Source organism: Capra hircus, chromosome 17, assembly GCF_001704415.2.
Source record: "Capra hircus breed San Clemente chromosome 17, ASM170441v1, whole genome shotgun sequence".
Classification (NCBI taxonomy): domain Eukaryota; kingdom Metazoa; phylum Chordata; class Mammalia; order Artiodactyla; family Bovidae; genus Capra; species Capra hircus.
This window is the reverse complement of record NC_030824.1, coordinates 347,974-362,205: the sequence shown is the minus strand read 5'-3', so window position 1 is coordinate 362,205 and position 14,232 is coordinate 347,974. Positions and strand designations below refer to the sequence as shown.

The 14,232-nt window shown below is 45.2% G+C and overlaps 1 protein-coding gene and 1 gene segment (V, D, J or C); one reads left to right on the top strand and one right to left on the bottom strand.

The window, feature by feature from the left end:
- Positions 1 to 14,232, top strand: part of LOC102176353 — a 460,158-nt gene that overhangs the window by 285,831 nt on the left and 160,095 nt on the right.
- LOC102175234 (zinc finger protein 280A) lies at positions 5,555 to 7,309 on the bottom strand. The gene is given in 2 exon segments (XM_018060919.1): positions 5,555 to 7,068; positions 7,070 to 7,309. Coding segments are annotated over 2 exon segments (1,686 nt in total). The 5' UTR covers positions 7,270 to 7,309; the 3' UTR covers positions 5,555 to 5,582.

Here is a 14,232-nt window from a genome sequence, read left to right as displayed (position 1 = left end):
TACTTGGCTATGTTTGGTCTTAGCTTCAGCACAAAGGCTCCTAAGTCTTCATCGTAGCACGTGGGAGCAGGATTTTTAATTGTTACATGCAGTATTTTTAGTTGCAGTAAGTGGGATCTAATACCCCGACCAGGAAAGAACTAGGACTCCCTAATTTGGGAGCACAGAGTCTTACCACTGGACTACAGGGATGTCCTTCCCATGATCGAACCCAGGTCTCCCACATTGCAAGTGAATTCCTTACTGTCTGAGCCACCATAGCTTTGACTGTAAGAACTTTGGTCAGCAGAGTGAGGCCTCTGATTTTTTCATAGCTTTTCTTCCGAGGAGCATGCTTCTTTTAATTCTATGGCTACATTCACTGTCCACAGTGATTTTACAGCCCAGGAAAATGAAATCTGCTGTTGTTTTCACTTTTTCCCCATTTGTTTGCCATGAAGTGATGGGACCAGATGTCGCAGTCTTCGTTTTTTGAATGTTGAGTTTTAAGTCAGCCTTTTCACTCTCCTCTTTCACCCTCATCAAGAGGCTCTTCATTTTCTGCCATTAGGGTGGTATCATCTGCATATTTTAGGGGACTGGAATGCAAAAGTAGGAAGTCAAGAAACACCTGGGGTAACAGGCAAATTTGGCCTCGGAATACGGAATGAAGCAGGGCAAAGACTAATAGAGTTATGCCAAGAGAACGCACTGGTCATAGCAAACACCCTCTTCCAACAACACAAGAGAAGACTCTATACATGGACATCACCAGATGGTCAACACCAAAATCAGATTGATTATATTCATTGCAGCCAAAGATGGAGAAGCTCTATACAGTCAACAAAAACAAGACCAGGAGCTGACTGTGGCTCAGATCACGAACTCCTTATTGCCAAATTCATACTTAAATGGAAGAAAATAGGGAAAACCGCTAGACCATTCAGGTATGACCTAAATCAAATTCCTTATGATTATACAGTGGAAGTGAGAAATAGATTTAAGGGACTAGATCTGATAGATAGAGTGCCTGATGAACTATGGAATGAGGTTCGTGACATTGTACAGGAGACAGGGATCAAGACCATCCCTATGGAAAAGAAATGCAAAAAAGCAAAATGGCTGTCTGGGGAGGCCTTACAAATAGCTGTGAAAAGAAGAGAAGCGAAAAGCAAAGGAGAAAAGGAAAGATACAAGCATGTGAATGCAGAGTTCCAAAGAATAGCAAGGAGAGATCAGAAAGCCTTCTTCAGCGATCAATGCAAAGAAATAGAGGAAAAGAACAGAATGGGAAAGACTAGATATCTCTTCAAGAAAATTAGAGATACCAAGGGAACATTTCATGCAAAGATGGGCTCCATAAAGGACAGAAATGGTCTGGACCTAACAGAAGCAGAAGATATTAAGAAGAGGTGGCAAGAATACACAGAAGAACTGTACAAAAAAGATCTTCACGACCTGGATAATCACGATGGTGTGATCACTCATCTAGAGCCAGACATCTTGGAATGTGAAGTCAAGTGGGCCTTAGAAAGCATCACTACAAACAAAGCTAGTGGAGGTGATGGAATTCCAGTTAAGCTATTTCACATCCTGAATGATGATGCTGTGAAAGTGCTGCACTCAATATGCCAGGAAATTTGGAAAACTCAGCGGTGGCCACAGGACTGGAAAAGGTCAGTTTTATTCCAGTCCCAAAGAAAGGCAATGCCAAAGAATGCTCAAACTACCGCACAATTGCACTCATCTCACATGCTAGTAAAGTAATGCTCAAAATTCTCCAAGCCAGGCTTCAGCAATACATGAACCGTGAACCTCCAGATGTTCAAGCTGGTTTTAGAAAAGGCAGAGGAACCAGAGATCAAATTGCCAACATCCACTGGATCATGGAAAAAGCAAGAGAGTTCCAGAAAAACATCTATTTCTGCTTGATTGACTATGCCAAAGCCTTTGACTGTGTGGATCACAATCAACTGTGGAAAATTCTGAGAGAGATAGGAATACCAGACCACCTGAGCTGCCTCTTGAGAAACCTATATGCAGGTCAGGAAGCAACAGTTAGAACTGGACATGGAACAACAGACTGGGTCCAAATAGGAAAAGGAGTACGTCAAGGCTGTATATTGTCACCCTGCTTATTTAACTTATATGCACAGTACGTCATGAGAAACGCTGGGCTGGAAGAAGTGCAAGCTGGAATCAAGATTGCTGGGAGAAATATCAATCACCTCAGATATGCAGATGACACCACCCTTATGGCAGAAAGCCTCTTGATGAAAGTGAAAGAGGAGAGTGAAAAAGTTGGCTTAAAACTCAACATTCAGAAAATGAATATCATGGCATCTGGTCCCATCGCTTTATGGGATATAGATGGGGAATCAATGGAAACAGTGTCAGACTTTATTTTGGGGGGTTATAAATCACTGTAGATAGTGATTGCAGCCATGAAATTAAAAGACACTTACTCTTTGGAAGGAAAGTTATGACCAACCTAGATAGTATATTGAAAAGCAGACACATTACTTTGCCAACAAAGATCCGTCTAGTCAAGGCTATGGTTTTTCCATAGGTGGTCATGTATGGATGTGAGAGTTGGACTGTAAAGAAAGCTGAGCGCCAAAGAATTGATGCTTTTCAAGTGGTGTTGGAGAAGACTCTTTGAGAAGACTCTTGAGTCCAATACTCCCTTGGACTTCAAGGAAATCCAACCAGTCCATTCCAAAGGAGATCAGTCCTGGGTGTTCTTTGGAAGGACTGATGCTAAAGCTGAAATTCCAATACTCTGGCCACCTGATGCGAAGAGTTGACTCATTGGAAAAGACTCTGATGCTGGGAGGGATTGGGGGCAGGAGGAGAAGGAACATCAGAGGATGAGATGGCTGGATGGCATCACCAACTCAATGGACATGAGTCTGAGCAAGATCTGAGAGTTGGTGATAGACAGGGAGGCCTGGTGTGCTACGATTCATGGGTTCACAAAGAGTCGGACAGAACTGAGTGACTGAACTGAATCGAACTGATCTGCATATCTGAGGTTGTTGATATTTCTCCCAGGAATCTTGATTCCAGATTATGCTTAATCCAGCCCAGCATTCATGATGTACTCTGCATATAAGTTAAATAAGCAGGGTGACAATATACAGCCTTGACGCACTCCTTTCCCTGTTTGGAACCAGTCTGTTCCATGTCCAGTTCTAACTGTTGCCTCTTGACCTGCATACAGATTTCTCAGGAGGCAGGTCAGGTGGGCTGGTATTCCCATCTCTTTCCAAATTTTCCAGAGCTTGTTGTTGTCCACACAGTCAAAGGTCTCATCACTTCATGGCAAATAGATGAGGAAACAATGGAAACAATGACAGACTTTATTTTCTTGAGCTCCAAAATCACTGCAATGATGACTGCAGCCATGAAATTAAAAGATGCTTGCTCCTTGGAAGAAAAGCTGTGACAAACCTAGATGGCCTATGAAAAAGCACAGACATTACTTTGCCAACAAAGGTCCATGTAGTCAAGGCTATGGTTCTTCCACTAGTCGTGTGTGGATGTGAGAGTTGGACCGTAAAGAAGGCTGAGCACCAAAGAACTGATGCTTTTGATCTGTGGTGTTGGAGAAGACTCTTGAGAGTCCCTTGGACTGCAGGGAAATCAAGCCAGTCAGTCCTATAGGAAATCAACTCTGAATATTCACTGGAAGGACTGATGCTGAAAGTGAAGCTCCAGTACTCTGGCCACCTTATGGGAACAGCCGACTCATTAGAATACACCCTAATGCTGGAAAAGATTGAAGGCAGGAGGAGAAGGGGATGACAGAGAATGAGATGGTTGGATGGCATCACAGACTCAATGGACTTGAGCTTGAGCAAGCTCCAGGAGATGGTGAAGGACAGAGAAGCCTGGTGTGCTGCAGTCCATGGGGCTGCAAAGAGTGAGCACGACTGCACAACAACAAATTATTGTTTGTCTTGCTTGATTTTTTTGTTTCTGCAGTTTTTCACTTCTAATTAAATTTGTTCTTGGAAACTCATGGAAGGTCTAGGACCTAAAGTTTTCCTACAAATGAGAGACAGGGTACATTGCAGGGGCGGGGCGGTGGGGGGTGTGGGGGGGACATGGTCTGTCCCTGGGAAAGCCCTGCAGGGTCCTGCTTAGTTATATGATGAAACAGACTGACAGTGCCAAGGGTCTGATAAAAATGGAAATGCCAATACTGTTAGTGGAAATACACATTGCTTCAGTCACTTTGAAAAAGCATTTGACTGTACCTGCATATTAGAATGGCTCAGTCAGTGACAGATCAGCCTGCAATGCAGGAGACCCAGGTTTGAACCTTGGGTCAGGAAAAACCCCTGGAGAAGGAAATGCCAACCCATTGTGGTATTCTTGCCTGGGAAATCCCATGGACAGTGGAGCCTGGTGGGCTAGCGTCTATGGGGTTGCAAGAGTCAAATACCACTTAGCAACTAAACCATTACCACATGCATTATCAGAGAATCTCATATCTAGACATACAGATAGAGCTATCCTAGAGAAATTACTATGAAAGACACACACAGGTTCATAGGCGGTTTATTCAAAAAGGCAAAATAAGAGCCTCAAATTTCAGGCACAGTAAAATGGACATATAAGACTATGCCCATTCATTCGAGGGAATTCTACCCAGCAATGAAAAAGAATGTTCCACAGCTACATGCAATAAGGATGCATCTCACTTATTTAAAAGAAAAACAAGACCAGGGGAACAAAAAGTCTATTGTGTAATTCTATTTATTTAAAATTTGAAACATAGAAAAATGAATCCCTGGTGCTAGAGGTCAGAGAAGTGGTTACTTTGGGGAGCAGAGAGTGTCCAGGAAGGAACATGGAGATTTCAAAGCTACTTGATGGTAGAGAGATGAAGCAAGTACAATTTCAGTTACAGTAAAGCCAGACTATTTTCTTGGGCTCTGAAATAACTGTGGATGGTTACTGAGGCCATGAAATTAAAAGATGCTCACTCCTTGGAAGAAAAGCTGTGACAAAATTATACAGCATATTAAAAGACAGAGACACAACAAACACAAAAAAAAAAGACAGAGACATTACTTTGCCAACAAATATCCATAAAGTCAAAGCTATGGTTTTCCCAGTAGTCAGATGCAGATGAAGAGCTGGACCACAAAGAAGGCTGAGTGCTGAAGAATTGATCTTTTCGAACTGTGGTGCTGGAGAATGGAGAAGACCCTTGAGAGTCCCTTGGACTTCAAGGAGATCCAACCAGTCAATCCTAAGGGAAATCAACCCTGAATATTCAGTGGAAGAACTGATGCCGAAACTCCAATACTTTGGCCACCTGATGGGAAGAGTCAACTCATTGGAAAAAAAAAAAAAAAAAACACCCTGATGCTGGGAAATATTGAAGGCAGGAGCAGAAGGGGTGACAGAGGATGAGACGGTTGGATGGCATCAGCAACCCAATGGAATGAGTTTGAGCAAGCTTCAGGAGACGGTGATGGACAGGGAAGCCTGGCGTACTGAATTCATAGAGTCACAGGGAGTCAGACACCACTGAGCAACTGAACAAGAACAAAAGCCAGGCAGGGTCTTCATGTACAGCTGGCTGAACCTCAATAGGGCTTTTTCGAATTTCCGGAGGTGGGTAGAGCATGATTTTTAACCAGATCCCCTGCTGCAAGACGTCTGGAATATTTGGTGTTCGTAGTCAGCTTCTGCGTGGCCTTTGGCACTTGGGAGTCCATGTTCCTCACAGTGATGGACGCTGTCTCTCTCAGTCCCAGCTGAACTGAAGTTCGGATCGTGACCTCTGTTTCAGGAGGCAGCCCTCGCAATTGCTCTGGCGTTTTGAATGACTGATGATGCTTGGCCTGGTGCTCTGCCTTCTCTTTCAGGTTCAAAAACTGCAGCCAGCACTTGGAACACGGAAAGACCCTCTTGTTCCAGTGCCTCCAGGCGTGATTTACGAAGGATGTCGCCAGTTTGAAAATTCTGAGGCAAAGCAGACAAAGCAAATTGTTCGTGTTGCCATGCCACGTTCTAAAATGCGCCTCTACGTCAGCGAAGGCTGATGATCTGTAATTGCAAGCGCGGCACACATAGGGCATTTCGCCAGGTTTGTGACTGTCCTTCATGTGCTGTAAGAGAAGCTGATCGGTTTCGAAGTACAATTCACAGATTTTACAGACCGCGGAGGGCTCCCGGGGAGCGTGGACACTTTCAATGTGACACTGCAGCTGGAACGGGGTGGGGAACTGGCGGTGGCAGAGCCGGCAGGTGGTGTGGATTTCCCAGCCGTCACTCTTCTGCCTCTCAAGCTCCAGATGGTTCCTCACATGGGTCATAAACTTGACATTTTTTAGAACTCTCAAGCAGCTGAGGCATTTAAAGGTTGTGTGAGTCTTCGGTTCTGGCTGCCCATCTCCTGTATGCTGTCCATAGTAAAAGTCATCGAGTAACATGACCAGATTTCCTTTCATGGGATCAACAGTCTTGCTCTGACTTGCTAGAGTCAAAAAGTCTGTTTTCTCCAGCCTTTCCAAACTACGTGTTCTTTCTGGATCCATAAGACTGAAGCATGCCTGGTCATTTGCGTGAGTCCGTGAAAATGATGCCCCACCATGAACATGGCTCGGTGAGGTCGGGAGATCTTCCAAGGTCATAATCGTATTCTTTGTAGGAGAGATTCCTGGAGGAGGCATGGTGGAGGCAGGTCCCCCTGGGATTCCATCGCTGAGTTTAGGTCTTTTGGGATTCTCACCGTTAACATTTACATCTGAAGTGGAACATCGCTTTGAATTAAGAGGACTTTCATCCTTGCCTCCTAATGAGAGAACAGCTCCAGATAGACAGTGAGACTGCGGAGAGAGCAATTCTGAATTGTGAAGCAAGGCTTGCAGAGAGCTCATTTTATAATCAGGTTTAGACGAAGGCTCGAAAATAACAGGACTGTCTCTTCCTCCCCGTTCAGACTGAGAAGCTGGAGAGACGGCCACTGGCTCTGATGCTGGGCTCCTGAGATTTGCAGGTTGCAACGTGCAGGAGGGGTCTGGACTCACGTGGCCCTTCTTTCTTCTTGAAGATGAGTCCCTGGTCACTGTTCAAAATGTTAGAAATGACTGGCTTTGAACTTGAAATCACTCTGACAAAGAGGATTTCAGCATCCTCACTGATGTGCTGCACTCCCACAAAGATGACCTCAGCATCGTCTCCATGCTCATCTCTGGTTTTGGACCTTCTGGTCTTTTGCTCAGGTTGTGGTGGTGCTTGCGCTTCCTCACACGGGAAGAGATGGGGCATTTTACAATCACTTTTGGCTTCAAGTGGCCCCTTCTTCTAGTGCTCTTTCCACCTAAAGGCAACCACAGGACAAGGTCATCGCCTCTGATCTCAGGGGCCACTCTCTGTGGTTTCAGTTAACCCTCGGTTGTTCACCAAAAAGATTAAATGGGAAATTCCAGAAATAAATAACTCGTAAGTTTTAAATTGCATGTCATTCTGAGGAGTGTGATTGGAATCTCACCATCCTGCTTCCTCCTGCCCGGAACGTGACTCGTTCTTTGTCCTACACACCCCACCCGTTTGCCACTCGGTTACCACAGTGACTGTTGAGATGTCACAGGGCTTGTGACCAAGTCACCCTTAGTTTACCCAATAATGGCCCCAAAGCGTAAGCGGAGTGATGCTGGCGATTTAGATATGCCAGAGAGAATCCACTGAGTGCTTCCTTTAAGTGCAAAGATAGAAGTTCTCAATTTGACATAAAAAGAGAAAATTGTACGCTGAGGTTGCTAAGATCTGTGGTGAATGTGAAGAAGAGAAGAGAAATCTGGGTTAGTTTTGCTCTCAAACCTCAAACTGCAAAAGTTATGGCCACAGAGCATAGTCAGTGCTTAGTTAGGGTGAAAAAAATCTCTAAATTAGTACAGTAATATTTTTTACATAGAGACTGCATTCACAAAACTTTTATAAAAGTATATTGTTATAATTGTTCTATGTTATTATTACACCTTCCCTGGTGGCTCAGATGGTAAAGTGTCTGCCTACAGTTTGGGAGACCTGGATTTGATCCCTGAGTCGGGAAGATCCTCTGGAGAAGGAAATGGTAGCCCACTCCAGAATTCTTGCCTGGGAAATCCCATGGACAGAGGAGCGTAGTAAGCTGCAATCCGTGGGGTCTCAAAGAGTTGGATATGACTGAGCGACTTCACTTTCACTTTCCTGTTAGTATTAGTTAGTTGCCAATCTCTTACTGTGCTTTTATAAAATAAACTGCATCACAGATATGTTTGCATAGAAAAAACATTGTGTATATAGGATTTGATACTATGTGAGGTTACAGATGTCCGCTGGGGGTCTTGGAACTTATTCTCTGCAGATAAGTGGTGATAGTTCTTTCAAAAGACAAAATTAGTACCTGATTTAATCATCAGCTGAAACATTGAGATACCTATTAACACCCTTAGACATAAGGAAACATCTCAAACTCAGTTAAGTGACATGACCATGTTAAACTTCCTTCTCCAGCCGCCACTTTTGCCTTGTCTCTCCATGGTGGCCCCAGCGCTCCTCTTAAACTCTGCAGGAGAGCTGGGAGGCACCATCTTGCTTACAGATCTCCAATCTCACGCAGAAATGCTGACCAACATAAAATGTCCAAAAGAGCCCCCAGCTGTCCCGTGGGGGTGCCCCTCACTCCCTCCATTCTGTGAGTCCAGAAGGCACCAGACTCTATACATGGATAAAAATATTTTTTAAAAAAATTCCAGAAAGTTCTAACCGCAAAACTTGAACCTGCCTCATGTTGGCAACTATATATACATAGCATTTACACTGTACTCGAAACTATTTACACAGCATCGACATTGTATTAGGTATTATAAGGAATGTGGAGATGATTTAAAGCATGCGGGAGCATCCCCTTAAGTTACATGCAAAGACTGCACCATTTTATATAAGGGACTTGAGCACCCATGGACTTTGGTAACTGCGGGTGAAGGGTTCCTGGACCCAGTCCCGCAAGGGCACCGAGGAGAGGGGACGGGGCCTTCCCAGGACTGCTGCTGCTCCCCTTGCCTTGGACGCTGTCTAAGCACCGCCGCCCCGCTCCTGACCTGCCTCGGTCCACAGTTTCTCTGCCAGGCTTCCCTGACCATGATGTCGGAAATCATAGCCTCCCCCAGCTCACGTGCCATATTCACCTCCAGAGCTCTTGGGCTGCTGTATTTTTGTTTCTAAGACAACGTGTGGCATCTGTCTGCGCTACATGTGTGCTGCATAAATAAACGGTAACTGTCACTAATACAATCATTTATCTGGACCACAGGCTCGACCCACTAATTCCTGGCTCCCCAGGTACTTACACTTGATCTTAGCCAGAAGGCTGAGAAGCAATTTCTCCAAGCATTTAATGAAATCCAAATCTTAATGATTTAAAACTATCATGCAAGGGAGAAAGTCAGCCAGCATGTAGCTGGATGCAGACAGGGGCGGGGGTGCTCATTGAAATAAAAGGTTTGTAACACAGTTTGTCTCCATTTAATACATTTGTTGATAGCTTCCGTGCCATTAACACATTTCATTGACATTAAGGGACATTCTAAAGTTTACCTGTGACCATTTCTGATACCAGATCACACTTCATCAGTAGCATATGATAGTTTGTTTGGCTGTGTGTGAATGGTGGCCCTAGCGGTAAAGGACCCTCCTGCCAATGCAGAAGACGTAAGAGACGCAGGTTCCATCTCTGGGTCAGGAAGACCCCCTGGAGGAAGGCATGGCAAGCCACTGCAGTATTCCTGCCTCAAGACTCCTATTCACAGAGCAGCCTGGTGGGCTACAGTCCAGAGGGTTGCAAAGAGTCAAACATGACTGAAGCAACTGAGGACACATGCATACATATGTATATAAATATATGTATAATTTTATAGTGGTATGAAAAATAATGCTGTGGGACTTCCCTGGTGATCCAATATTTAAGACTCCTCACTTCCACTCCAGGGGGCATGGGTTCAATCCCTGGTCGGGGACCTATATCCCACATGCCACAGGGTGTGGCCAAAAAAAAAGGGAATAATGTTGTATCTTACAGTGATGTCATCTGAGATTTAATGGAAATTTCTATTTTTCATAAGCAGAATCCAGCCTACTAAATTCATGTCACAAGTCACTAATAGGTTGCTAGCTGCATCATATAGGCAAATGGTTTAGACAGGGATTGACAAATTGGCTTGCCTGCTGTTTTTTTCTCCTAACAAGCAAGCTAAGAATGATTTTTATGTTTTAGTTTTTTTTTTAACTTTAAAAAATACGTTTAATATTTTTACTTTTTTTTTTTAATTTGGGGGGAACAAAGGAATATTTTGACATGTGAAAATTACATGATATCTAAATTTCAGTGTCACAAATAAAGTTTTATTGGAAGACAGCCGTGATCATTTGCCGCTGCCCAAGGCTGTTTCACACTGCTAAAGGCTGTTTCACACTGCTAATGGCAGAGACCGCGTGGCCCTTAATGCCTGGTTACTATCTAGCCCTTTACAGAGAAATTTTGCAGACTCATGAAGCATTCCAAACACCATGGCTCACCAGCTCCTGAAGTCCAGTTGACTCCGTGCAGCTAAGGGTGAAGCTGGAGTGTCTCTGTCTCCATGTCCCAGAGAGATTTCTCTGGAAATACCAGCACCACTTCCTGTGTCCATGAAACTCCTACCTGGCTCTCCAAAAGCCTTTTCTCAGTGAGCCTGGATCAGGAGATTACAAGCCTTTTAAAGCCCTTTATAATCCAATCCATAGTATCCAAACTGGGCTCCAATCAGGTTTCTGAACCAGTTTTTCCCCATAGGATCTTTCAGCTAGAAACCTTTCTACCAAATTGCTAGAGAGAGGAAAGAATGTGGGTGGGGCTTCAGGGCCCCGCCCAGGGTCTGTTTTCCAGGTCTCAGTGTGGTGAGAGTCCCTACTTACCTCTCTGGCATCTAGAGGCCCACCACCTTGTCTCCAATTTATCTGCGTCTTTAGTTACTTGCGGTTCAATAGCTTAAGGGCAGCGGAAGGTGGTCCACACAGCTATTCCAACAGAGCTTGGGCTGATGTCAGGAACCTAAAAAGGCAGGGGTCCTCTTCCAGTGCTAGAAAATTCTCCGGCTGCAAACAGCAAACCGCTGTTCTCTTCCAGGGGCAAGGGGGGTGGGTTGGGGGGCGGAGGGTCAGGGTGAGGGGGCAGGAAGCAAGCTTGCTCCCAAGTGATCTGCACTTGAAGTGCAGCACCCGCTGGATTCCCGGGTCCTCACTGAACCGCAGGAGCTTTTCTAGGCAGGGGCTCATGAGTTCTTAAACCCCGTCAGGTGTGTCAGGCCACACCCTGGTCCCCCTCCTTCTCCCTTCCTCCCACACTCCCCCTCTTCTCTCTCCTTCCCCTTTGCACCATCAAGATTATATCTCAAGCTTTCCCTCCCACTGCCTTTACAGCGCTCTGCACACAGATTCTTAAGGGGAGGGAGGGTTTCAGAGAAGAAATATGTGTATTTCCATACCTTATAAGGTAACAGAGTCACTGAATTAGAACAAAAATGAAGTTCACTAATGAATGTGATCTCAAGTGCTGTAACCAGATATAACATCAAAAATACCTTTCTTATCAAATCAAGACATGTTCACCTTAAATTTACACAATATATGTCCATTACATCTCAATGAAACAGGGAAAAAAAAAAAAAAAAAACCTGGCCATTAGAAAGAGCTGGTTACTCTTGCCTGGAAAATCCCATGGACGGAGGAGCCTGGAAGGCTGCAGTCCATGGGGTCGCTGAGGGTCCGACACGACTGAGCGACTTCACTTTCACTTTTCACTTTCATGCATTGGAGAAGGAAATGGCAGCCCACTCCAGTGTTCTTGCCTGGAGAATCCCAGGGACGGGGGAGCCTGGTGGGCTGCCGTCTATGGGGTCGCACAGAGTCGGACACGACTGAAGTGACTTAGCAGCAAGCCGGTTGATGCTGAGTGCTGTGCCTAGTTGCTCAGTCCTGTCTGACTCTTTGCGACCCCATGGACTGTAGCCAGCCAGGCTCCTCTATCCATGGAATTCTCCATGCAAAACTACTGGAGTCGGTTGCCATGTCCTTCTCCAAAGTTGGTGAGTATCAAAACCCAAGGCTAGGGACCTCCCTGGTGGTCCAGCGGTTGAGAATCTGCCTTCCAGGGCAGGGAACGTGGGTTTGATCTGTGGTTGGGGAACTAAGATCCCACGTGCCCGAGGGCAGTGGACCCGACAAAGGATCCTGCATGCCACAGCTAAGACCCCAGGCAGCCAATAACTAAAGAAAAATAAATACTTTTTAAAACTCTATGCTATTTACATTCTTCTGGATATATTTGAAAGCATGATATTAACAGTTTTATTTATTTATGAATACACCATGCAACTTCCTGCAGGATCTTAGTTTCCTGACCAGGGACTGAACCCAGGTCACCAGAGTGAAAGCATTGAGCACCACCCACTGGTTTGCCAGGGAATTCCTAGTTTTATTTACTTAAAGGGTTTATTTTTATTGTATGCCAAAAGCTTCATCCTTTGCAGTGTTTACACTTATCACAAAAACATTTTGGATGTCAATTTTTAAAAGTTTGCAAAAACTTAGGAGAAAGAAAGGAAAATTTTGACTATTTATTTATGCTTCTAGGCTTCCCTGATGGCTCAGACAGTAAAAAAAATCTGCCTGCAGTACAGGAAACCGGGGTTTGATCCCTGGGTCAGGAAGATCTCCTGGAGAAGGGAATGGCTATCCACTCCAGTATTCTTGCTTGGAGAATTCCATGGACAGAGGAGCCTGGGTCTGCAAAGAGTCGAACACACCTGGATGACTAACACTTTCACTTTCATATGCTTCTAAAGATTGCTCAAATCTCAGAATCACCTGGGACATTGTTAAACATAGAGATTCCAGGGCTGCATATCACACCTAAGAAACTCAAATTGCCAGAGGAGGGGGCCTGGGAATCTGAAAGTTCAATGTTTGCCTCACTTGATTCTGAAGTGAAGTGTATCCCAGGGTATAAAATCCTCCAATACTTTGGGAAACATTGATCCCTGGTGGCTCAGCAGGAAAGAATCCACCTGTTAATGCAGGAGACCTGGGTTCAATCTCTGGGTCGGAAAGATCCCCTGGAGGAAGAAATGGCAATCCACTTCAGTATTCTTGCCTGGGAAATCCCATGGACAGAGGAGCCTGGCAGGCTACAGCCTGCCTGTGGGGTCACAAAAGAGTCGGACACAACTTAGCAAATAAACCACAACAGTGGAAGCGAAAGTCGCTCAGCCATGTCCCACCCTTCGCGTCCCCATGGAATACACAGTGCATGGAACCCTCCAGGCTAGAATACTGGAGTGGGTAGCCTTTCCCTTCTCCAGGGGATCTTCCCAACCCAGGGATCAAACCCAGGTCTCCCACATTGCAGGTAGATTCTTTACCAGCTGAACCACAAGGGAAGCCCAAACAGCAATAAGAACACGTTTAAAATACCCAAGAATCTACTGCTTCAGGAGACCCTGAGGGTTGAGGGTCAGGAATTCATTTTTCCTTCATGTGACACACTGAGCTCCTGCCCTGGGAGGAGCAGGTTATTGCTAATTCAATCAATCGGTCTGATGCTGTAGCTTGAGCTGGGAGCTCATCCTCCCCACCACCCTCCAGAGATTCTAGGACTCCCACACCCTCTCTCGGGGCTTCTGGGTGTCCTTCGTATTGAAGGAAGTTAGGGTGTAAGCAAAGCCCAGAGATCCGGATCCAAACTTCTTAGTTTGGGCCACACTTTCAAATCTCCTGGGCTGTGCTTCTTAACCCTCAGTGAATCTAAGGAATTGCCTACGTGTCTTGTGCAAAAACACATTCTCGTCCAAGAGTTGTGGGTGGCGCCTTGAGAGGCTGAGTTTCTCCCAAGCTCCAGGTGTTGCCCAGGCTGCTTAAGGTGTCCATATTAAACAGTGAGTACTAGAGAGCTTTTGAAAAGTACTAATGTTCTGGTTGATTCTGCCGATCTTACTCCATATCCACAGAATCAGTGTCTCCAGGAACAGGACCAGGGAGTCAACGTTATTAAAGGTCTCAGATATTTCTAAGGAGCAGGTAGGGTGCAAATTTGTAGCCAGGCAAATCGTCCTACCATCAACCCTGTTTGGGGCTTCATTGTGTCCTGCACAATCCATATGTGGAGGGGACTTTCACAAGGGGCCAGTGGCTAAGACTCTGCACACCCAGTGCAGG